The sequence below is a fragment of the Lagopus leucura genome, unplaced genomic scaffold, assembly GCF_019238085.1.
Source record: "Lagopus leucura isolate 7727_CA_CO unplaced genomic scaffold, USGS_WTPT01 Super-Scaffold_1, whole genome shotgun sequence".
NCBI classification, from domain to species: Eukaryota; Metazoa; Chordata; class Aves; order Galliformes; family Phasianidae; genus Lagopus; species Lagopus leucura.
In genome coordinates, this window is record NW_024962250.1 from 40812377 (window position 1) to 40837871 (window position 25495).

The 25495-nt window shown below is 46.8% G+C and overlaps 1 protein-coding gene across 5 annotated transcripts in view; it reads right to left on the reverse strand.

Moving 5' to 3' along the window:
- The window catches only part of MAP4K5 (mitogen-activated protein kinase kinase kinase kinase 5), a 58038-nt gene that overhangs the window by 12729 nt on the left and 19814 nt on the right, over window positions 1-25495 (reverse strand). For 2 of the 5 annotated variants that reach the window (XM_042871384.1, XM_042871315.1), the window contains exons 3-18: window positions 16077-16167; window positions 14815-14879; window positions 13932-13987; window positions 12720-12767; window positions 12587-12629; window positions 11050-11122; window positions 10024-10155; window positions 9488-9550; window positions 8310-8391; window positions 7617-7733; window positions 7176-7254; window positions 5686-5744; window positions 4695-4759; window positions 1923-1967; window positions 991-1033; window positions 321-531 (exon numbers count right to left, since the gene is read on the reverse strand). In XM_042871384.1, coding sequence (XP_042727318.1) covers window positions 321-531; window positions 991-1033; window positions 1923-1967; window positions 4695-4759; window positions 5686-5744; window positions 7176-7254; window positions 7617-7733; window positions 8310-8391; window positions 9488-9550; window positions 10024-10155; window positions 11050-11122; window positions 12587-12629; window positions 12720-12767; window positions 13932-13987; window positions 14815-14879; window positions 16077-16167 — 1272 coding nt within the window. The remainder of the gene's footprint in view (window positions 1-320; window positions 532-990; window positions 1034-1922; window positions 1968-4694; window positions 4760-5685; window positions 5745-7175; window positions 7255-7616; window positions 7734-8309; window positions 8392-9487; window positions 9551-10023; window positions 10156-11049; window positions 11123-12586; window positions 12630-12719; window positions 12768-13931; window positions 13988-14814; window positions 14880-16076; window positions 16168-25495) is intronic. The other 3 variants (XM_042871541.1, XM_042871622.1, XM_042871461.1) reach the window with 3 other exon arrangements.

Here is a 25495-nt window from a genome sequence, read left to right on the forward strand (position 1 = left end):
TTCTGCATACAAAGATACACCATAATTAAGGCTCCTCGTTACCCAAACATTCCTTGGGCCAAGGTCCTTACAGACAGTCCTTCCTGCACATGTGTTACTTCTATTCGTGCAGGCACAGACTGGCTGAGCATCCCTGTTTGGGGAAGAACATTTTTGCCACGGGTCACAGCTTTAATAAGAACCAGCACACACAATAAAAGGAAAGATGTGCTCCGTGGTCAGCTTGTATTAAACAAACTGTCGACTGAAAACAAAGCTGATCCCAAACTGATTTCCTTTTACAGGAAACAAGTCACCTTTAGGAAATGCAATGCATTTACCCAAGTCGCTGTATCTAGCTGTGAGCAATCCTGGGCTACTGATGCTGCTGGTCATACCAATGGGGGAAGAATCAGCCTGAGGCCCACAGACAGGAATACTCTGCCTCCTATGAGCTGGTGGGGCTCTGTTCTGTGAGTCAGGGAAGTGTTTTATCGTCTGAGATTTCTCATCATCTGGGAGGTTTTCCTCAGGGTAACTGTTTATTCTTGGCTGCAACAAACAAAAGAGGTGATGAGTACCTGGGAAATGGCATCCTGAAGCACACACAAGGCAAATTTTAATTCAAGATACACTGCTGCTATGTTAGAAAGGAATCAGCCTTTGAGCAAAGGCATCTGACAGAAGAACAATCTAAGAGGTATTCCTTCTCTGCAGGAAAAATCCCAGCTGCAGGCAGAACGCTGACCGAAAGGCCATTTCACACAGCATGCTCTCCTTAAAGCAGAAATACCTAAAGTCACTTTGCCAAGAGCAGTGCACAGTGCAGGAGTTCCCACAGGTCAAGACTATACAGACCAAGCCAGCAAAAACAAGAAGGCACATGAAGCCTGCCTGTAAGTGGTATTTAACAGGACTTAAAACCTGCTGAGAGCATCCAAGGGCAGCACTGCAGAGGCTGCATGAGTGGGGCTTTGCTGCCCCAAACCCGTGAAACTCACAGTCACTTACCTTAGGGGGCAGTGGAGGTGGCCCTGCTCGCTTAAGGGTTGACCTGAAATGAAAAGATGCAGTAGCTGTCTCAGTTAAACCAACAACATGAATAGAATTGCTTGAGAACAAAGACTGTAAATAAGACAAGCTAGATGCACAGAAAAGACTGACTGCAGTTTTGCACAAATGGAGTGAAACCAGAAGTCCAAGACTGGGGGCGAGGATGAAAGCATGTTAATGTTGTTAGAGGTGTTGTTTTTACTGAAGACTTATGTTCTTTCTAAATGCAGAGAGCACTGCACGGTAAGCACATCATACAGGTAAAGGGACTGGTTCTGTGCAGCCACCACCCTCCCATTATGTGAATGTTGCTTTTGTGTTTGTTTTACTAGAAAATGCTTCCTGACAGTGAAAATGCAGCATTTCTGGACCAGCCAGTACATCATGTCACAGAGCAGTGTCCTCCCTGGATTTGTCAAGGTGGCAAAACAAGACCACTGGATGTCTGTAAAAACAGTCCCAACTGCATCCAAACGCAGGGCCAAGCAGCACGCAGTTCCCAGCCACTCCATGCAGTTTGCAGCTTTGGTTCTGGCTCAGTCCAACAGGGGAGCTGCACAAACCCCCAGAGCTCTGCACAGATACCTGCATGCCCACAGCACTGTTAGGCCTGGATGGATTAATCGATGCCAAGTCGGCCTGCAGGTATCAGGTGCTTCCATAAACCCCACGGGAGGAGAGCAAGGAAGAAAGCATCGCTGTGCACACGTTCTCCAGATGGTCAGACAACAGACAAGCGTGCGTTAGACCTTGGAGCACAACCAGCCTTCACTTTATGAGTGGCAAAGCTGCCCGCAGCCTTTTAAAGGAAGAGCTGTTGCCAGAGCACTGCCTGCTTAGCGAGAGCCACGCGGAGCGACCGCCGCTGCACACGAAGGAGGTTCACTCACTCTTCAACATCTTCGCTCCCATCGCCAAATTTTGTAAGCAGTCCCCTAGGTGAAACGTTTGTAAAATTGAGAGTCCTGCTCTGAGGTTCACACGTGCAACCAAAGCCATTGGTGACACCGTTCAGAAGGAGCAGCTCCCGGCCCTTCTCAGAACAAAGCGCTCTCACTCGTTGCCTTAAGTCCTCCTCAAGTTGGCACAGCCCCTTCCTTCACCTTCCACCTGCCCCCAGGAATCGTAATAGCCCTCTCCCACACTTACTCCCATCAGCACACCATTCTTTCCCTGCTTGGTACTGTAAATACTGCCAAATGCCTACTAGCAGTGCAATCAAAAAGGGGAGAACAAAGGAAGGCTCTGGGGAAAAATGGAGAAAGGCCTTTGCAAAGAAAAAGTAGCAGCAGATGGCCTCCTCTGGTGCTGTATGCCCAACACACAGCCTGCTTCCCATCACTGTGCAAACTGCAGTTTCAAAGCTACCCAGGGGCAGGAAGAGAAATTGTGACTGGAGGCTCAGGGCAGCCCTGGGAATATCATTCTGACACAAACACGAATGGGTTGAATTTTGCAAGATGGCAATTTGCAAGTTGTGTCTGAAAAAAAGCCATAAATAACATGGATTGCATGTGCAAATGCATTCTTTAGGATGCTGCTGTGGGACTGAAGTCTGGGCTTCTGTAGCCAGCAAGACTGAGCTGGAAGGGGCTGGCCAGGCTGCAGAAAGCCAGAGCAACCCAGGACCCTGCAGGCAATGCCTCAGCCTCAAGTGCAGAGACCTGAATGCCATCGGCACACATCTTCCATGTCAGCCAGCAAGGAATGGTGACGGCCCTAACAGGAAAATGGAAACATGTCACACAAAAACTGATGCAAGCAAATCTGCATGGCTACACAATTTCCCTACAATGTGTTCATTCTGAAGGAAAAAATAGCTGTTAACAGGAGCTAGCGAAAAACTAACAGAACAAAGGCCCACCCATCCACAAAACCCACCTCCATAAGGTATAAAACCTATACAAGTCATTTCTAAATGCTACAGCGACTGGCAAAAGCCATCAAATAAGTTCCATCTCCAGGTACAACGTTTGCTGTGCTGGTTTCCAGCAAAGCGATTCTGGAGTGGAACAGATCCATCACCACAGCTGGTAAAAGGCCCAGCACGTGGAGAGCTGCAGTGCACATCCTCTCTGTGCAGCCCTGGGGTTATCCAGCACTGCTGGGCACACACAAGCTCTGCATTTCCTGTTCATCTTTTCCAACTGGAAGTGCATTCCAAGTAAGCGGTGCGGATTCAGCATCCAGCAATGTTATGACCGTTCTTTTGATGAGAGGGATTGTGTAGGAAACCTGTTTCTATTGCCAAATGTATAGCCCTAGCAATGTTTGCTACAGATACACTCATTCTGCTTCCATAGAGTCTGGTTTAGCCACAGAATCAAACCAGGAAGTTGCTTTGCAGGAGGGCAGGAAGATGGGAACTCAGAGCCCACCTCCCTCCTGCTGTCTGCACGGAGCTCACTGCTCACCACAAAGGCTTTCGGGCTCACGGAGGTCATGCAAACAACAGGAATGAGGGAATGAGAGAAGTGACTGTCACTAATGGACAGGCACAGGCAGGGCCTTGAAGGCCTCGTGGAACTTGTACTGTGGTGCCAGCGAGAACAGAAAAATGAGCTGAACTGAAAAAGACCCAAAGGCAATCTGCACCACACTGTCACCCCTCAGGGGGCTGCAGTGTCAGCTGGCAGCTTATGCAAGACCTTTCAAAAAAGCCAAAGAAATGTATTGTGTGCTGCTCAGCTCCAAACAAAGCTGGGAAAGGGCTCTGTTTGCCTGGCCATGATTTCAACCTAAAGGCCATCTTCCCTGTGTGTGCACATTGCTACTGCTGAGCTTCCATATTACTGCTCACAGATTCCAAATCCTAGAATGGCCTGGGTTGCACAGGAGCACAATGCTCATCCAGCTCCAACCCCCTGCTGTGTGCAGGTCGCCAACCAGCAGCCCAGGCTGCCCAGAGCCACATCCAGCCTGGCCTTGAATGCCTGCAGGGATGGGGCATCCACAGCCTCCTTGGGCAACCTGTGCCAGTGCCTCACCCCTGGAACAAGATGCCCAAGGAGGTTGTGCATGTCCCTTTAAAGGCACACGGTGGTAGTTTGCAGCCCAAGGAAGCCACAGACATGTTCAGTTCAGCCCCAACTTGGGCAGAGCTGTGCTCTCACCTCAGGCCAGCTTCAGCCCAGGGGAAATCAGAGCTCTGCCTCCAAGCCTGCAGCCTCAAACCCTGAGCAGGATGACAACACCCCCAGCACTCACAGCACTGCATGTGCAGAGCTCTTTTCTTTTTTGCCTATTGCCAAGCCCTGACTGCAGCCACAGGATGTCACAGCTGTATAAGCAGCTCACGAGAGAAGTGTAAGGCAGCACAGGATCCTGAACTCAGGCCTTGCAAGGTTATTGCTTTTCCTTCCAAAAATTACCTCTGGCAGCATTATTACAGCATGGTTGGCATACTTGGATGCTATGCTTTCTACCTACAAGTTTTAAGTAAACCACTGTTCATCATTAAAAGAGATTCAAATCCACTCCTCAAGACAAGGACCAACCAACTGCAGGACAACTGCAAACCAGGTAAAATTTCCTTTCTTTTTTTATTTCTAAAAGGACTTGAGCTGATGGTTTGGTTTTCCAGCTCAAAGTTTTTTCTTTTCAGACTCTATTTTCTCATTAAGTCACACAAAACCCAAGATGTTTTTAAACTCTGTACTCACTTGCTGCTTCCACCTTCAACAAAAGGATTCCAATGCGAAGCAAAATCGGTACCAGCTGCCACAACCTGAGGATGCAGGGATGGTTATTGTTTTTTCCCCTACCAAACAGAAGCCACAGTATGAAAAGGCCTGGGACGTTCCCAAGCGACCCATAAGAACAACATAAAACTCCAAAGTGAGGTCATGTTTTACAGTACTGTTACAATTAGTGAAAAAATAATGTCTGCTTTGGCTCAGACTGAAAAGCAGCATCTGGAATGGCACAGTGCCAGTAGCAATTAATAAATAACATGAAAGCAACAATTTACAATGAGAGATGGATTTTCCACTCAGAGCACTTCCAAGACACCCAGCACAGCTCAGCCACCCCCAGACTGAGAGCATTCCTGTCACTGCACATGGAGCAAGGGGACCTCAGCAGTAACCACGTGCATAAATCTCAGAAGTCCCATTCAAAAAGGATGAACTTTGTTTAAAACACAGAAACGGGGTTTTCTGGAGCACTGAGAGCTGATGGCTCCAAATCACAGTTAGTGGCAGCTGCTTCTATTCACATTGCTTAGAAATGGAGCCCTCATACACACAGCCATGCAGAGACCCACAAAGAGGCTCATTAGCTGCTCTTTAGTAAGCTGCTGAGAGCTGGGATCAACAGCAGCAGCTCGTGGGGCAAAAATTCTGCATGCTGCACTGCTAGGAGCAAGTAGCAAACAAACTGATGACAGAAAGATCAAAGACTCAAATGCAGAACAGCCTCTTCGCATTATCAGATTAATTGGCTCTTGTAGTTTTTCTCATCTGAGCATGACTCTGAGCACAAAGCACAGAGGGCAATTCATTTTCTTAAAAATGTGGTGATTGTCTGGGGACCAAGAGCAGTCTTCCCATGACTCTGTGCCTCAGACACATACATACTACTTGGAGTTGAACTGCAACACAAGGAAGGTGCTACAGCTTGAAGAAATGAAGGAAAACCCAAATTTGCCCTTACCATTTCATCCCGAGCTTCTGTTTCTTTCCGCAGAGGAGGCTCAAACTGGAGCTTATCAACTACAAAACATGATGTTGTCTGCTTTAGTACACTCAGCATTGTGCTGCTGCCCTTTCAGTGCTTACTGCAGTGAAACACGTGTTGTAGAATGGGGCAGGAACATTCCCAACACTTAACTGGGCTATAAAATGACTATCACTGCAGGTCCTATTAGTGCCCAAATGCTTAAATTGGCAAACGTGAAACACACAGGAAGAGATGAAAAGTAATACCAAGTTGTAATATGAAAGCACACTGATATGTGACTGTGTAACCACACATTATTTTTAATGCACGTGGAAAAAAAAAAAAGTAAAAGGCTTTTAACAGTAAGCCTCCTAAAAGGGAGACCTATGTGACTCGGAGCAGCCAGCATTTATGCTACCACAGGCATTTGTCCAAACCCAGAAGGAGTTTCTGTGCTCAAAATTTCATCTTAGATCCAACAGAACAGAGCATCAATATTGTTATAAAAGGAAATAAAAGGTTTCATGAAAAGAAAATGCATGGAATTGGCACACACCCTGGTGAGGACAGCTATTAAAATCACACGTCATGGTCAAGAAAAGGTTTAATTAATGAATTTGAAGCAGTGTGAAGAAAAACACAAAATCACAGAATGCCTATGGTTGGATGAGAACCACAAAGCTGACTTTGTTCAACACCCTGCCATGGACAAAGTGCTACCATTTTACTGCATCATATCACAGAACCACAGCATGGCCTGGGTTGCACAGGAGCACAGTGCTCATCCAGCTCCAACCCCCTGCTGTGTGCAGGTCACCAACCAGCAGCCCAGGCTGCCCAGAGCCACATCCAGCCTGGCCTTGAATGCCTGCAGGGATGGGGCATCCACAGCCTCCTTGGGCAACCTGTGCCAGTGCAGAATAACAGCGAATGGACTCATGAGAAAATACACCTTTCTAACTATCAAGTCACTCTTTATTTTTGGTGCTTACCTGTAATTAGTGATTTTGTTATTTTGTAATGCTTAAAGTGCAATCACAGAACTGGAAGATCTACATTGGCCATAAAAGATTTCTACCTAAACATTACTATGCAGCAATGAGATGAAATGTGAGTTTTAATTTCAGTTTTGGAAAAATGGTGCTGGTTCTGCTGCCCAAGGAGCTGTGGGTGCCCATCCCTAGAGGTGCCCAAGGCCATGGATGAGCCTTGGGCAGCCTGAGCAGGAGGGAGATATCCCTGCCCATGAAGGGGTTGGGGCTGGGTGGGTTTTAAGGTCCCTTCCATCTCAACCATTGCGTGATTCCATGAAAATATTACTGAAGATTCATGTTTGAGCACTGTTTCTTCTGCTTTTGTTTCTCATACGTGCCAACAACGCAACAGACTTTCCAGGCTATGCAGCTGAACAATGACCCCAACCTCCTCCTACTGGTAGAAACCAAGCACCACCACCAGCTGGGTGAAATACATCAGGAACTTACAGTTTATCTCTGATGCTGTTCTTTCTGCCCTAACATTCCTGTTTGTAGAACGAATCGTATGGCGAATAACAGAATGAGGCTGCAAGGAAATAAAAACAAAAAGTTACGTGGTTTTATGTCAGCTCTCAATCAACAACCAAATCAACAACCAGGCTGACCTACAGAGCTATGCTAAAACCTACAAAGAGGAAGAAGAGGAGCTGCAGAGTTGCATGCTGTAACACACACTGCCTTTGTGCTAGCCAAGAGCCAGGACCACGCTTCCTAGGCAGAAGTGTGACAAACTCTGCTAAGAGTCCTGGTTCCTCCAGCACAGCAACTTACAGGAGCTCTAAAAATGGGCCAGTGCCCCTGTCAAGTTACAGTCATACATGGTGAGAGCAAAGCAAGACATTTAAACTGCATCTGTACCCAAAGCCAGAAAATGAAAGATGCTCTTACCTCAAAATCATCATCATCCACTTCGCTGCAGTGTGTGTGGTTGTCGGGATTATTAACTTTGTCCAGCAGCTCAACTGCTAAAGATCGTGAAAGACCAGGCTGACCTACAAAGCTATGCTAGAACCACAAAAAAGAGCAAGTTACAACACACAGCTGATCTGCAACTTGAAACAACAAACCTTCAATTCAGAATGCCACTGAATTCTGCCTCTTCTCTGGGGGCTCAACTGTTTCTTTAGCCACAGTGGCTACACTTGATATCCCTCAGTAAGCAAGGAAACGACACACTGCTGGCCAGTTGTAAACTGGGAAGTAATCTCAAACAATTACATGTTAACTTCACTTTTTATATAGTAAGCAGCTGGGTCAAGTGCAGCAAGACAGGAAAAATACGAAACAGATCAGTTTTCTGTGTGGCAGGAAGGGTCAACAGCTACATGGTTGTGCCTTATGGGCTGATGCAGCCACCTGTACAAAGGACATGCTGTAATTACCCCTACCAAATGTCAAATAAATCCTTGTCCCTGAATAAAATCTTGCTGCTTCTTATAGCTGACTAATGTCTCTTTCATTCAGATTTCACCACACGCTGTAGGATCAAGGGAAGAGCACTGTTCCAGTTTGATTTCCCATTGATGAGTTGCTCACTTGGAAGCAAGAGATCATGTATGGCTGCTGCCAAATGTCACTTACAGCAAGGAGTCTGTCTGCTGTTGGTCTCTTCTTTGGATTTTTTGTAAGTGCTATTTTGACAAAATTATGGAATGTTGATGACCTTAAAGAAAGAAAAATGAGGAAAGAAAATTATTATATTTAAGTTTTCAGGAAGATATTTTTGATTTAAGCTACTGAACAGAAGAGATGCACTAAGTTAGAATGCTGCCTAAGCACCTCAGTGCATCCCAGCTTTGAATAATCATGTCACCAAGTTAACAGAATAGGGGAAATACAAATCCAAATACTGGACCTTGCATGGCAAATGTTTCAACAGCATAAAGAAAACAAACTAAGCACACAAGGCATTATTTCAGCTTTTTCCAGGGTCAGCTGTTACAGAACTAAGCATTGGAAATAAAAACTGTGACTCAGGTGCCCAGCAAACCCACGTAACTGATCTTGGCTACGGATAGGAACATAAAGTTCCAAATTCCAGATAAGGTTCAGTCTTTGCACTGGATGTTCTTCTGTGGACAACGTTAGCCAAGAATATTTGATTTTGAATCATGTCCTGCTGCTGGAGCTTAGTTCCCCCATTTGCTCTTCAGAGACACTTGGAACAACCAGTGAGCTGCTTCTCACTGAGTCTTCCTTCAGGTGAAGTCACATCTCAAGCCAAGGAGTTTAAAACCAACCTATGCTATTGTTCACAGCCTTCCACCTTCAACAGTGACAAGTATAAAGACAACCTATGAAGAAAAGTTGAGGGAACTGGGCTTGTTTAGCTTGGAGAAGAGAAAGCTCCAGGGAGACCTCATGGTGGCCTTCCAGTGCTTGAAGGGAGCAGATAAACAGGAGGGGAACGGCTGTGTGTGAGGGTGGGTGGTGATGGGACAAGGGGAATGGTTTTAAAGTGAGACAGGGGAGGTTTGGGTTGGATATTAGGAGGAAGTTTTTCATCCAGAGGGTGGTGAGGCACTGGCACAGGTTGCCCAAGGAGGCTGTGGATGCCCCATCCCTGCAGGCATTCAAGGCCAGGCTGGATGTGGCTCTGGGCAGCCTGGGCTGCTGGTTGGCGACCTGCACACACCAGGGGTTGGAGCTGGATGAGCACTGTGCTCCTGTGCAACCCAGGCCATGCTGTGATTCTATGAAGTATTATTTTTGTTCATATTATCTACAACATACTGAGCAAAGAACAGGGCTTAACCTACCATTTTGCTTTTTCCTTTAGCTTTGGTGGTTGAAAATTACTTTTTGACATTAAGAACAAAGCCCTGAAGGTAAAGGAGAAAAAAAAAGTTATTATATGGTGGAAAAAAAATCCATTTTCATTCTGGTATCTAAACACTTTATATTAATACTTTGTGATAAGAGCCATAATGATGAAACTGGATTACAGCCTGTACTGCGTTAGAGGACAGACATGGTAAAGCTGATGATTTTCTTATCTTCAAATAAAATCTTTTTAATGCCACCCATAATCCTGTTAAGCATAAGGTTACGGTTTCTCTACCCATTTGTCACACTTAATCGCAGCGCTGCAGACACGACAATTAAAAAAACAATTTTAAATCTCCATTTAGAATTTCAATTCCAAATGTAAGCCTGTAGCCTCGGACCGGTGTCTTCAGCACAGACACGGCTCACGCGGCAAGGAGCTGCTTGCTGAAGGAGCCCTGAAGAAGGCTGGGCTGCAGGCAGCAGTGCTGCTGGGGCTGAAGGGGACGAGCAGGGTGAGCATGCTCACCTCATGGGGTGCAGGTCGAACATGGGGGGCTGAAGCTCCGCCAGCTCGATGGCTGTGATGCCGACTGCCCAGATGTCACACAGCTGGTTGTAGCCGCCGTTCTTCTCCACCGCCGCAACCTCTGGGGCCATCCTTCAAAGAGAAGCCATCACTCGGTCAGAGAAAAGAGCCAAACAGGAATCACTGCCTAAACACAGAGTCACACAGCACGACAGGCGACTGCAGTGCAGAGAGCCCCGCCAGAAGGCTGCTGTGCCTCCCCTCACCCAGCAGCAGGGGAGAAAACACACAGGCTGCACGTTCTACCTGAGGTCACCAACTGGCCAGCAGGGCTAGGAATAGACCCAGAGCCTCATGACTCCTGGTGCAATGCTTTAATGACCAGATAATCTTCCTGCCCTGCGTCCTCCTGCTGTGGGATAAGGAGGGCAGCAAACAATTAAGTGCCAGTGTCTGAATTAAGCTGCATGTAGGCATCGAGTCAGTACTGAGCACATCACCCTAAAAGAAAGGCAGCTGGTAGAGTCAGAACTCAAAGGCAGTTAATTGACATCCATAATCCAGCTCAAGATTTATGCTGATATGACTACATATCGAATGCTGTCTCACATGGAAAATTAAGTACTAGAGATGATTAAAAGATTGTTTCAGAACTGTTTTTCTGCTGTGCAGAAGGAAATGTGAAGAAAACTGAAAGACACCTTCGGGTTTATTCATGAGAAGAACAAGAAGTTAGTGAGAGACTAAATGGCCATTGGGTTGCCCAAGGAGGCTGTGGATGCCCCATCCCTGCAGGCATTCAAGGCCAGGCTGGATGTGGTTCTGGGCAGCCTGGGCTGCTGGTTGGCAACCTGCACACAGCAGGGAGTTGGAGCTGGATGAGCACTGTGCTCCTTTGCATCCCAGGCCATTCTATGGTTCTGTGATTCCATTATGCATTCAGAGCCTGAGAACCCAAGCTCTTGGCATGATTTGTAAATATAGGCTTAGCTTTGCAAGCACACAGCAATGGAAATGGTTTCTTACCAGTACGGGGTACCGATAAACGATTTCCTCTTCGCAATGGTGGCTGTTATTTTTGCTGCTACACCAAAGTCAGCTGGAAAATGAAATCGTCATTCATTTAAAATCTGATTTTAACACTCTAATTCCATTCTATGAAGTGCCATGTTATGAAAAAGCACTCTTTCCTAATGCAAATTAAAAATTCATTCAGCTTCGACAGTTGATTAATAATAGGATCAACTAATGTCAGTGAAGAAATACTTTTGAATTAAAACCATTCGTTTCTACAGCTCACTCACAATCCTGCTCCCCTCCTCACTGGTTTTCCATCTCCCCAAGCAGCAATCTTACAAAATTCAGAGGTATTCAATGTAATAGTTGAGAGGAAAACCAGCGTCATGCTTTGGAAACAGTACTATTTCTGTTACTTCCAGAGGAGCCATGGGGGGCCATCTGTTCTTGCTTCTGGAGTCAGTCTAGGGGACGATTACCCCTTACTGAGAGCTGCAGACAATCAGATGGTCTTACAGAGCCAAAAGACATTCATGTCCAGCTTTATTTTGATTGCATCTGTACTATGATAGCTGGAGGACAGTTGTGGACAGATCTAATAGGTTGGCAGGCACATGCAAGGTACAGTGTGCAAGCCAAGTTTAATGGAAACAGTGGAAGCTCCTATCAGTTTCAAGGTTTTTACTTTCTGAGGGGCAGCAAAGCCCCACAACCACTCCTATTTCAACCCAAGATCACGACTGTCTCGTTCTGTCTCCTAAGATGTCTCCTTGTCTGCTCCTTCCTTCCTGAAGAGCCCTCACAGCACACAGGCTCCTATGAAGATGCAGCAGACAGGCAGATAGGAGTTCTGACAAAAGATTCGGCCTGCCCGTGCCCCTCTACATGCAAAGTGGCATTAGAGGAAGCCAGCAACGCTACTCTCTTTAAGTGCCTGCCTGTGGAACCCAGAGTGCTTGACCAAGAAGAGTTTCCTCACCTCCACCTGCATGGGAACACCCAACGCCATACGCTGGGCTGGAGGCACAGCCAGGAACAGACCCTGCACTGCGACAGGCTGCCAGGTGCAGAACTGCCCTTCTGGCTAGGAACAGAGCCAGCAATATCCAGGTTCCAGGGAAAGCTGGGAGGCTTCAGGGCTGGTTGGCTGAGAAAAGCAATTACTGTAGCTTCGTAACAGAATGCAACTTCTCATCTCATCCACGTGTGTGTGCCCATGGAGACACTCCTCCTGCTGTCCTCTACTGACCTCCAGCACCGGGATGTTCTTACACACCAGAGGTTTATGCCACAGAGAACATTACCCAATAAAACTGGTTGCACCAACACAGGAGTTCTGCTGTGATGGGCTTCATCGTTTATAGGAAGCTCAATCACTGCTGTACACGTGCTGCTCAACAAAAACAAGGCCACACAAAATCTGAATGTTCTCACCAAGGAAAATTCCTGCCTTAAAGAAAAGCTAAAAGACCATTTGCTCAACTCATGATTGCATCCAAAATCTCCTATTTGCTTTCTGTCTCCATATTAAATCCTGGCCACTTACCTAACTTGACATCTCCATGGTCTGTTAGTAGAATATTTGCACCCTAAAACATAATAAGTAGAATATTAAAATGCATTGTCAGGAATATTTTCCAGCAGTAGGAAGTTTAAGGGTTCTCAAAGTTCCCAGTTACCTTTATATCTCTGTGCATTTTCCCCTTCATATGCAAGTAAGCGAGACCCTGGAAATAAAAAGAGACATAACCCTTCATTAGCACACCTGGTAACAGACTGCAAAGCCAGTCCCATTCAATCAGTTTTAATCACTGGATGTATTTTATTGCACAATCAAATAATTGAGATTTGCAGGTAGGAAGTGTGCTGGGTTCTGTTCCTCATCTCTCCCAGCTGCAGCCAACGCACGTGAAGACTCATTCATTCAGTCACTGTTGAGCATTTTATGCTGGTAAATGGACATTTTCAGAACAAGACTCAGTTCAGGTGCTCTTGTCTGTCTGTCTGCCCTGCAATATCAGTTCCTGCAGCAGCAGGAGATGAGGAACACAAGTGCCAAGCAGGTGACTGGACGGGCCTGCACCCCACCTCCAGCAGTGAGCAGTTCAGCCACAGCTCCTGGGAAAGATGGGGCTTCATGATTCTCTTCTGCAATCATCCACGGATGCAGACAGCAGGGATGGAAATGTTCCCTGCAGAAACACTGCCTGCATCACCTTATCTTGTATTTCTACCATTACGGGCAATCAGAAAACAAAACAACTGTAGCCACCTGGTTTTCTTCTCTACAAATGATTAGAATTTAATGCCACAATCAAGCAGGCGGTTCAAAACACACCTTTTTTAAAATGTAATTATTGTTATTACCCAGTTACTTACCCCTGCTTACTGGGCATTGGCTGCTTTCTGCAACGACATTCAGAACTTTGTCCTGAACAACTTCTGCGCTCAACAGCTGTGTCAGAACAAGGCATGAAAACTGCCCAGACAGCACTGTGATCCCAACCTGCAAAGACCTGTCTTCCACATTATCACTGCCACCACCAGCACCACCAAGGAGACAGACTGACTTTTAGTATTTCGGTCCTGCAGTGGGATCCACAGAGACATCCACACGTGCACCAGTGCAAATTAGAGCTGCAAATTACAGCACGGAAGCAGCGCTGTTCTGACAACGATTCTAAGCAAATATTTGCACAACCTTGCTGTGCTTCTTGCTGATTTTTATTTATGCAATATGGAAAACTGTCTGATTGGCCTCAAGAAGCCTCCCAGTGCTCACAAATGGAAGTGGTGGTACAGCACTGTCTTCTGAAATCGCTCATCTTCTGCCCCTACAGCCGTACCCAGCCTCTATCACATATGACTACAAAACATCTGCAGAACAGTACCTGCAAAGTCTCTCTGCAAACATATGCAATTTGTAACTCTGACAGAGGTCCAGTGACTGAAAACAAAGATAAAAAGTGTGTAAGTCTACAGCCTTTAGCATGTAAATAACATTGTGAAGAACCAAATAGCAGTACTGCCTTTTTTAACATAGACTGTATTTTACACTGAGATGAAAAGAGGGTTTTGTTTGTTTGCTTTACAGAAAGGCTTTTTGCAAGAAAAACAACAGCACATTAACAGAAGACAATATCCACAATGAGATTCCATATGTAATTAGCACCATTTCTGGTTGCAAACTTCTTAAAGGTCTTTTTTTTTTCCAGTGCCTTCAGAAAAAGGAGATCAACTACCACTGCACACCAACAATGAATGGTGCAGGGCTGGCAGGAGGCAACTAAAGGCACAGAGGAGCTCACACTGAACAGCCACTGCAGTACTGAAGAGCCCTGCAGGGGGACAAACCAAGCTCCCGTACCTAAGTATCAGGAGAGAAAGGAGCAGTGTGATTGGAAAACAAAGTGCATGGCAGGAGGCATTCAAGGCCAGGCTGGATGTGGCTCTGGGCAGCCTGGGCTGCTGGTTGGCGACCTGCACACAGCAGGGGGTTGGAGCTGGGTGAGCACTGTGCTCCTGTGCAACCCAGGCCATTCTAGGAGTCTGTGATGCTGGCCCAGAATGGCAGGATGTTAGCACAGAGCCACTGCTGCCACGCTGAGAAGTGCTCTGTACAAAATCTGCTGCCTGTAGCTAGAGAAGTGTTCATTTCTTCAAGAAAACACACATGCAATGCCAGCCAGCACCAACCATCCCCCAGCTTTCAAATTTTCCTCTTTGCATAAATCATTCTTAAGGTACAGAGGTTAAAATGAGTTCCCAAGGTACCATGGTAGATATCTTGGAGGGATCCCCCGCCGCAGTACTCCATGCATATCCACAGCTTTTCACGGCTATCCAGGGAAAGGCAAAACACAGACATCAGAACCCAGCTGATCACTCTCACAGCACACAACTTCCCCCTGACATCCAACCTCCATCTGCCCTCCCTCAAATCCAAACCATTTCCCCTTGTCCTGCTGCCATCTCCCCTTTCCAAGAGCTGACTCCCCTCCTGTCTGCAGGCTCCCTTTAGGCACTGCAGGCTGCACTGAGGTCACCCCACAGCCTTCTTCTCTCTTGTTCAGCCCAGCTCCCTCAGCCTGTCAATCCATCAAAATGAAAGATCAATGACAAGCTTTTAACTTCTAACTTATCAGGTGCTGCTTTAACGATGACCTCCTAACTGCAAGGAAGAAGATGTAGAACAAACAGCTGAAGTTTACCTTCTATCAGCAGGAGCACATTAGACAAGCCCGCCAAATTCAGTTTCAATCTGAGATTGACAGTACCTAATCACACCTAAAAAATCCTACACGGCCTCCAGAAGAGCTGCTGGGGATTTCAAAATCCAGCTATTTTGTTCCACTGAAGTCCACTTGGGCTGTACAGATGAAAACGAATGCAGCCCTCCAAGAAATCCATAGGTGAAGCCTCGTAGAAAAAGACCAAACGGGCAAAGTGGTGATATATATTCCCACGGAGCCAACTGATAAATGGCACTGTTCCACAGAAGTGGAAAATCTCCCCCCAACTTGCTGTATCACATTTAACGCGTGCGCCTGCGGACACAGCCAGCTGGCAATGCCTTGCTCTCAGTACGTCGCATCTGCAGCACCACAACCAGCAGAAATGCTTACCAGCAGCCCAGAGTGAGGGCTCCCTTACAGCCTATACTTTCCCAGCACACAACGCTGCCATTAAATACCATACCCCAAAGCAATTGCTCACGATAAACAGTGAGCTTGTTTTATATTATGAGTGATAGACTCGTAAAATCTGCCCAGCAAAGTGAGTAGGATTGGATATGTTGCAAGAGTCTCTAAGGGAGAAGTTTCTTTCTGTTCCTAGTGATAAAAATATTCCAGCCTTTTGGCCAGCAGAGAAAACAAAGTATTAGTCACTTTTGTGTGTGTTTTTTTCTAAACCCAGAAGAGAACTGAATGGAATTCAAGCTAGAGAAGAACACAGAGAGGATACAAGTAATAAGCCACAGGGAGACTGTTGTAGGAAAAGCCCAGCAGAAATGCAGGTAATGCAGTGCTATTTACCTGAGATAGCTCCCAAAATAGGCGACTATGTTGCAATGTTTGCATTCTTTTACCATATATATTTCCTGCTGGATCAACGAAAAGTCATCCCCTGAAAAACAGGAAACAGTCACCATTAGAGCGCACAAAAATGAACTTTGAAGGAGATCTGAAAGCATGCGTGTAACTCACAAACACCAGCCGTGAGCTTGGATAACTGCTAAGCCTTCACAAGGGTTTTCTGACACATCAGCTTCTTCAGTAAGTTTTCAACATCAGCCCTTCATTTTCCATTCTTTGATCTGTGATCTGCTTTGGCATGAATATTTCTCAAAGGCCGATGAAGAAAGGCTGTCCTGGGAACCTGTGCTCCATGGACCAAGGCAGCTCCACAAGCACAGAGTGCTCTGGCAGGCAAGGAAAAGGCCCTGTAGGATGGGAGCATGATGGCAGCTGTCAGAGCAACCGTGCTTCACCTGCACAGCTTGCTACCTGCAGCACAAGGCTCCTGGCCACAGGCATGAAGACTACAGCAAGGGAAGGCCAGAGTCACCTTCTGAAACCGGGAGAGATCCCAGAAAATCAGGTCTGGAAGCACCCAGGACACCACCATCCTCCTTGGCCACCAGGGCACGCTACTGGCTCGTGGTCACCCTGCTGGTCAATTGGACCCCAGGTCCTGCAGAGCGCCCAGCAGCTCAGCCCAACCTGTTCTGATCTGTGCAGTTATTCTTCCACAGCTGTAGGACTCTAAAGCTGCCCCTGTTGAACCTCTTCAGGTTCCTCTCCACCCAACACAGCCTGTCCAGGCCTCACAGCCTTCTGGTGTGTCAGCCACCCCTCCTAGCTTCGCATCACCAGCAGACTCACTAATGGTGTGCTCTATCCCTTCCTCCAGGTCACTGGTGAAGATGTCAAATGAGATCAGACCCAGCAGCACCAAGCCCTGCTGTTACAGCCTCTCACCAGGCTGTATCACTGATCACAGCCCTCTGAGCTCTGCCAGACAGCCAGTTCTCAACTCATATCACTGCCCACCTGTCCATCCCACACTTCTAAGCCTACCTACAAAGATGTTATGGGAGACAGTGTCAAAAGCCTTGCTGAAGTCAAGACTGACAATATCCACTGCTCTCTCCATCTACCCAGCCAGTCATGCCAGCACAGAAAGCTACCATGTTGGTCAAGCACGACTTCCCCTTGGTGAATGCACGCTGACCACTCCTGATAACCTTCTCTTCCAATTCCTTGGAGAGGGCATCCGGAACAAGTTGTGCCACCACCTTCCTGTGGCCTATATTTTCTGGGTCCTCCTTTTGCCCTATCTGAAGACTGGAGTGGCACTGACTTACCAGCAGCCCTCAGGTACCTCTCCTGTTCTCCACAGCCTTTCAAAGATGACAAGAGAGTGGTGGGACGATCGCTTCTGCCAGCTCACCATAGGCTCATCATTAAAAACATCCCGTCTCCAAATGCTTTGCAGCACATATGGCCTGCACGCCCACTCAGCCACCACTGACTCACAAGGAGAAGCACAGAACCCTCGTGGCCCACTCCTGTGGCTCTGTTTGGTGACCAGGACAGCTGTATCAGCTACCTGAGCACTCTGGCTGGATTTGCACAGCCTGCAGGACTGACACGCTGCCCCACAGCTCTGCTCATCACAGTGGAAATCTCAGCTCTCGTACACATGAAGCTGCTCAATCATGTAGTGAAATAACTATGACACACAGAACTACATACATGCCCAGCAAATCCTCAAGGGCTCCTTGAATATTTATTAATTACGTGGAGAAAGACTTCAGTAGGGAAAGAAAACAATAGGAGAGGAGTTTAAAAAAAGATTCTTGACATTTGAAGCACAAACAGTACTTTTCTTTGCGTAATGAGAAAAAGGAAAGGCAACACAAACTAGGCAGCTGATATCAGTACAGACTTCACACTGTGCTGCTTGCTCTATGGGTCACCTTTCAGCTATAGCTTGGCTTGGAGTCGAGCACCCTGCACATCAATGCTTGCTATGAACAAAGAAATGCTGAGTTTGAACCAGGTGGATGAATCCCTCTTATTTCTGTGACAAACACCCAAAGGGAAATCGGTAGGTATTCACAGATATCTCATTTTGAAACTAAAAACTTTACCTAGGAAGTTCAATCTAAGCAAAGTGTGAATGCAAAGAACTCCCACCCCACACCACAGTGCTTCCTCTAAGGCTGCAATTTGTCCAAAAGTTCAGAGAATGAATTGAGAATCCTCAAATCAAAGGGTCTTTGATAAGCAAGAATCAGCATTTCAGAAGAGCTAAATGCTGTCACATGAAAATCGGGGTCAAAAAGTGTTCTGAACATCAAAAAAAATCAGTAGGCAGCATCCTGAATTGCCCTTCATTATCATATTGACTGGATCATCTACTGTGGGCCACTGACTACCATCTAATGATGAAGATGACCTTTTCATTTGCAATTAGTAAATGGACGACCTATGCAAGAAATGGGGCAACCTACAAAAGAAGGAATTAAGAGGGATTTGGAAGGAGAGGTCCAGGCTTTATGTGAGCCAGAGCTGACAGAAAAGTAGCAAGCAGATGGAAAGAAGGAGACGTAAGCATGAGAAGAGTCTGGCCAAAATATGTCAAAAAAGATCCTGAAAGATCAGACTCAAAGATAGCAGGGAAGATGTATAGAGCTTCAAAGACGACAAGAATGAATTCAAAACAATGGAATTCAGAGTCTCCAAGGCAGCTGGAGTATTAATCTTGGCAAGAGTTGCTGGAATAGGGCAAAAATTGAATATCCTTGGATAGCACGAAAATAAAGACAACAGTAAGAGAAAGAATTTGTAGAAAATACTTCATCGAGAAGACAGCAAGATAAGAATCCTTAGTTCAAAGGTGATCATATATCCACAGAAAGAGATTTGCATCTGTTTTAGTCGTCAGAGATCTCCTGATGCTAAATAACACGGAATTGGAAAAATGTCCTTTCTGTCTACTCACATGTTTGCAATTATGGGCTGTGGGGCACGCTGAGCAAAAGCGCAGTGCAGGGAGCTGCTGTAAATCACAGGCAGTGCAGTGACTCACCACAGCGTGCTACTATCATGCAATTTTACCTCTAACGAGCCATGCAGGACACAATGCAGGGTTACAATGGGATATTCTCCTCCGGCCAGAGCCTGCAGTCCAAGCTGGGCTGCTGGGCACAAAGAGCTGCTTGTCCACCAACACAGCTGGTGGGGAGGAGGACTACAGGAACTTGTGGCTGCATCAACTTGCAGAGTAGCTGTTGGCTAAGATTTCAGAAGCTAAGCAAGGTAAAGCCTGGTAAATTCATGATAAACCCATATCTAAGCAGGAGATCATTGAGAAAACTGATGGCCCATTAACACTTGTAAATTCCCCTATTTGCAGACATTAGTTCTCACCTATGTGGAATTGGCACAATACCAGATGTCCCTCCTGGGCCCACACAGCCACTCTGCAGCATGACAAGGACTGCTGGCTCTGGTGCCTATCATACAGCATTACTCTGAGTGTGCCTAACCTTGATGGCTTGCAAGCAAATTTACTGCTGGTCATACTGTCATGTGCTCCACCGGCTGCTCTGAGTGGCCCCATCCTGCAGGGTCACTGCTCACACCTCTCCTGGCTCAGCTGAGATTTGCTTCACTGTCCAGAAGGCTCCCTGGGGAAGAAGCTATTGTTGTGTTTGGTTTATTCCGCATTACTTCAGTGCTGCATCATGGGATGATGGTGTGTGGGGGCAGGCAGCACCCAGGGCTCGAATGCAACTGGGAGGGGAGATCTGACTGCTCCTGGAGGCTCCGACAGTCACCAAAGGGTGGGACAGCAGCACTTACTGAGAGGCCAAGTGTTGTGGCACCAGCCAGCCCTGAGCCACCGCTCCCAGCACACATGGGCAAACTCTGCCGTATGGCAAGCAGCAGGGTCAGGGCACAGACTGAGCATGAGCACTGCCCCTGTGCCCCTCTCCTTGCTTTCTTTACTGCCCCACAGACCTGCATTGCTGTATGCCAACCCTTTGGAAAACTGCAAAAAAAAAAAAATCCTATTAAAGTTTTATGTCTTTAATAATAGCAGTACATTAAACGTCGCTCCAGCACCTGAGCTGTTTTATCCATACCTCTTTCCTTGGGATTAAAGGAAGCCTGCAGTCTGACATAAAGAATTTAAAGTCCCAAAACTTGAAGCTCAGAAACTTGATTCCAAGCAGGATACAACTATTTGGAAACAATGAGCTTTCCACCAGCAGATTTCATGGCCAGGCATCTCAGCTGCCACGTGCTAACCGCCACTGGTCCTCATTATGTCAGCTGATACAAACATTACTGATGGCAGTGCAATGCCACAGCACACAGATGTTTGGAGTGGCAGTTCTAATTCCACAACCAATTTCCACCTGGATGTTCTGAGTGCTGCCCTCTCATTGTTGCTATTTTTCTTCCGTGCATTTTGTCAGATTAAGTGCACTCACAGTTGTGAGCAGCCCTTACCGACCTGCCTTCACCACAGATGGCACACTCCCCATCACCTCCCCAACACTTTCTCAGCATCTCTCCTACTCACAGTAATGCCTCCTCTAGCCAAAATATTGGATATTATGAAACGTTTCTTCTCCAAAAGAGTGGTAATGCATTGCAACAGGCCGTCCAGGGAGGTGGTGGAGTCACCATCCCTGGAGGTGTTAACAGCCATGGAGATGTGGCACTGTGGGCAGTGATGGGATTAGTGCAGGTGGGGTGGGTTGGACTTGGTGACCTTAGAAAGTCTTTTCCAACCTTAATGATTCTACGACTCTGTGATCCTCCTGCTGGCCTTCATCATCCAAGTAACTGTTTCTGTGAACGAAAGCTTACAGTGCATGGGAACATGAACTCACACCCTCTGCACACATGTATTTCTGAAAGGACAACAGCAGATTACAAATAAACAAGCAAAGCAAAATTAGGCCAGATTTCAAGAAGTTCCAAATAATTAAAATGCTGGGCACTCAATATTAGAAGACCACACTGTCTGTATTCTGCTTTGTGTGTGTTCCAGAGCAGCTGGTCAGCAGCAGCACCCAGCAGTGCATGGTACAGCACAAGCAGCAGTGCTCAGCACTGAGCAGCTCTTGCATACTGGAAGATGCAGGCGTTCAGCTCAGGCAGATGCAACCAGCAAAGGAACACAGGAATGGGAATCGAGGGCTGCTGGCAATTTCTGACTCGGTCGCACCGGACACCATCCCAGGCCCAACCAGTGAAGATGGAAGAAATAACCAGAAGTTATTTTTGTATTTCTTCAAGCCCTGGAGCTTTCAACAACTGTTAACACCCACAGGCTTACTCAAACAAGCCTCAGGTTTGTTCTTCTCCATAGCTCACAGCATCCTTAGGGAACTTATTACATAAACTGCATTGCAGCATTTCTCTCCTGCCCCGAAGGGCCTTGGAGCAACACCTGTGCTGCAAGCATCCCAAAAGGACAAAGCACAGCCACACCTGGCTCAGCCCTGAGGGCAGTATGAACCATGAGATGCAAACCAAGTGTAACCAAGCAGAGCTGGCTGCAGATGTACTGAGCACAGCACTACACAATGCTGGGGGATTGTTTTCCCATGTCCAAATAGCCTTGGATGGTCCCAGGTTCAGATTGAGATCCAGCTTGAAACACATAACCGGCTACTTCTGGCCCTTAAGAAGATCTCACATGGAAAACAAATGTTGCACCAGATGAAAACCACTAACCGGACTCTTCTGCAATTGTAAACTAGAGATTACAACCAGCCTTAAAAGCGTGAAAGGTTTCTGAGGTCACTGTTTATCATCACAACTGTATTCACACCAGACGTTCACTCATTTGAAAACATTTCATGACATTTCCCCAGGGAGAAAATTCGGTGGGGTAAAGCCACCCTGGCAAACAGCTATCTCTGTGTTGACTCCACTCTCGACTCATCTGCTAAACCCATAGAAGGAAGTGGCTTTAGTGTTTCAGATGGTTTTGGCTTTTACACTGCTGAGTACAGTTGGATTACTTTCTGAAATAGAACTGGCTCCCAAATTATTTGAAGCATTTGTGCTCGGTGAATGCTGGGAAATGTCATTAGCGTGCCATAATACTTTTGCCTAATGCTCTCCAAAGTCTATGCCAAAAAAAGTGAAAAACACTGTCTATTTTGATTCTAACAGCACAGCTTAAATAACTGGTAGCAGAATCAGTTACTGCCCAAAAACTCCAATAAACTGATGACAGTAACCCTCAAAGCAGGGCTCATTTATGTGTCTGGAGAACAAAGGAAGGTGATAGCACATGAAATAAAATTCAGTCATGCTGGGGTCTCCGTTCTAAGCTGGAGTCTACCAACTCATTACCTGCAGCAGCAGATGAGGGATTAACAAGGAAAGGACACAGTCTGTTCTACTTTCTATTTCAGTGGTTTTGCTGGTCTCCCAGAACACTGCCATCTTGCTGCGTGCTGTTTCCTGCAGCTTTCATTCATCACATTTCTCACCTCCTGCAGGGCACTCCTTATTCCAGAGGCTTTTGCCTTCAGATTCCAACTGCCCCCGTGCACGTATTAAACTATCTTGGAGTCTGGAGCTTCTGTTTTTCCATCTGCAAATGAATTCCCACCTATGAAGCAGTCTGCTCCTCCCCTCCAGAAGATGCTGTAAATAACTCAAGGGGAGCCACAGCCGTGCAGAAAAAGACCTGTGCCTGGGGGTACTGGTAGATGGGAAGCTGGACATGAGCCAGCAATGAAAGCCAAGTGTATCCTGGGCTGCATCCAAAGGCCAGCAGGGCAAGGGGGGGGATCCTGTCCTTCTACTCTGTGCTGACACCTCACCTGGAGCACTGCATCCAGATGGGGAGACCTCAGTACAGGAGAGACAGGAAGCTGTTGGAGTGCATCCAGAGGAGGGCCACAAAAACGGTCCCAGGGATGGAACACCTCTCCTACAGGATGGGCTGAGAGCTGGGGCTGTGCAGCATGGAGAAGAGAAGGCTCCAAGGGGATCCGATATCTGAAGGGGAGCCACAGGAGAGAAGGGGACAGAACAAGGGGAAAGGGTTCCAAGCTCAAAGAGGGGAAATTCAGGTTGGATACAAGGAAGAAGTCTTTTGCAGTGAAGGTGGTGAGGCACCGAGCAGGCTGTCCAGTGATGTGGTGGATTCCCCATCCCTGGAGGCTTTCAGGAAGGCTGGATCAGGCCCTGGGCAACCTGATCTGGCTGTGGTGTCCCTGTGCATTGCAGGACTAGATAGTCCTCAGAGTTCCCTTCCAACTCTAAGGATTCTATGATTCTGCTTACCTGGTGACTGATGTATGAAATGTATGAGCAGCTGTGCCACGTGGTCTGGCAGCATCTCTGATAACAGCAGAGAGGAGCCCTCCCTTGGGGAGCCCCAGATGAGCAACACCTGACACTGACTCAACCCAAGACCTGATGGTGCTCTGCAAGCACAGCCCAACATCTCCAGTCCAAATGAGCCTGAGCACTGGCAACAAGGAGCTGCTGATTTTTATTTTTAATCTGGAAGGCTTCGAACAGCCATGTCCAGCAAAGACAGCAAGCTGCTATCATGGAGTTACAGAGGCAACAGACATCCAGAATGCCGAACATCAATAAAGAAATGCTGTGAACCCTCCTCAGAAACAAAACAACCCCCTGAAGAGATCCCTGCCAAGAGGCTGTGGGTGTCCATGCTTTGGAGGGTGAGCAGGCTAGTAATGTTTTAAAGGGCATTTGAAAGCACAAAGCAAAATGAAAACAGCCCTAGAAGAAATCACTTCTCCAGGGCAAATCAGACGAAGACATGATGAAACCTATAAAGATGTGGTCACTGATGCTAATTAGAATGGGGTTCTCAGCAGTGATAATTTGCGGCCAGAAACTCATGTTGTTCACTGTAGCAATACAATCTGAGGCAGGGATTGCTCAGCCTTCAAAGGGTCCTGCTTTCTCCAGCTCCAACAGCCTCACACGTCCTCTGCCTTCAGCCTTTGCACACATCTGCTCGACTGAGGATTGAGGCCATGGAACCAAGCAGAATTACAAGCCAGCACTGCTGAGCTTGTAATTGGCTGAGTCCAATACGGGGCCTTCAGCCCGGTGTCCTGCTTCCAGCTGAGGATGCCAAGGAAGCACTGACAAATGGACCACACAGAGATGTCTGCTCTAACACTCCTGACCTCCAGAGTTATGGCTCAGAAAAATCTCTCAGTCAGAGATGGCATCTTTGTATTTAATAGCCCTTCATGTATTTTTCTCTTGTATGAATCTGTGCAGCTCTTTTTCACACCTGGGTAAGCACAACTGAATACAATGAGGAGTTTCAGAGATGTGCAGAGTAAACCACACTTCCTTGTTGCTTGCAGCCTGCCACTGCTTGCTGCCACCAGCTCCAATCTGGTGTCACCACATGCACACATGAGTGCAAGGAACATTGCTTCATGGGGATGAAGCAAGTATGGCCAAGACAACTGGCCTGAGCCATCAAACATAGTGCTTTTCAGTTCTGGAAAGCAGCCTCCAAACAAGGTGCTGTGTATAGCACCAAATAATCAGAGAAGACAGACAGCTCTGCTCCATCAGGCTGCCACCTCATGAGATCAAACAGCTGAGAGGACCTGAAACAGCTGAAGGAGTCAGTGAGTCACAGAGGTGACACCAGCAGCAGCTGAGGCCACAACTGAGGTTTTGCCCACGGACCACCACTGTTGAGGTCAGACCACCAGGAATTGTGGTGTGGGTTCAGAAATGTAGGGCATCCATGCAATAGGAACTGAGCCACAGCCATCGACGTCTGCACCACGCTGAGTGCATGATGCTGAGTGTGGGGAGGAGCTCAGCAACTTGTGCAGATGAGAGTTGCCATGGAGGTGGCACCGTCCTGGGGTCACTTTGTCACCAACGAGGCCTGGCTGCTCTCTGCTTGTTTAGTCTGGTGGCACACGCCAATGGAAACTTCAAAAAGGAGAAAAAGCTGAAGAATCAAGCTGAGCCTTTCTTCTCATCTTTTCACTAGGATTTTTCAAATTCTTCCAGTTGGGGAAAAAAAAAAGTTCAGATTTCAGGAACTTTTAACTGTTTAAAAAAAAAAAAACCAAACTGAAACAAAACAAAACCAACTTGGAAATGAGCAGCTCAGCTCACGGGAAATCTGACATCATCCAGACCAGAGCATCTTGGATGTGGGAAACCCCAAATTCTTTTGCCTGCAATCATTTTACCAAAGAGACCAACTATCACCAGGCAAAAGAGTCACTCTCATAGGATGTCTAAATCAATTCACATTTCATTTACAAAAAAAGCAAAACATACACTGAACTTTCAGCAGGAATCAACAAAACGACCTTGGAACACTTCACAGGTCAGTAGGGAATGCAGTATCCTGCAAGGAGGGAGAACTCAACTGCATGTCTTTATTGTCA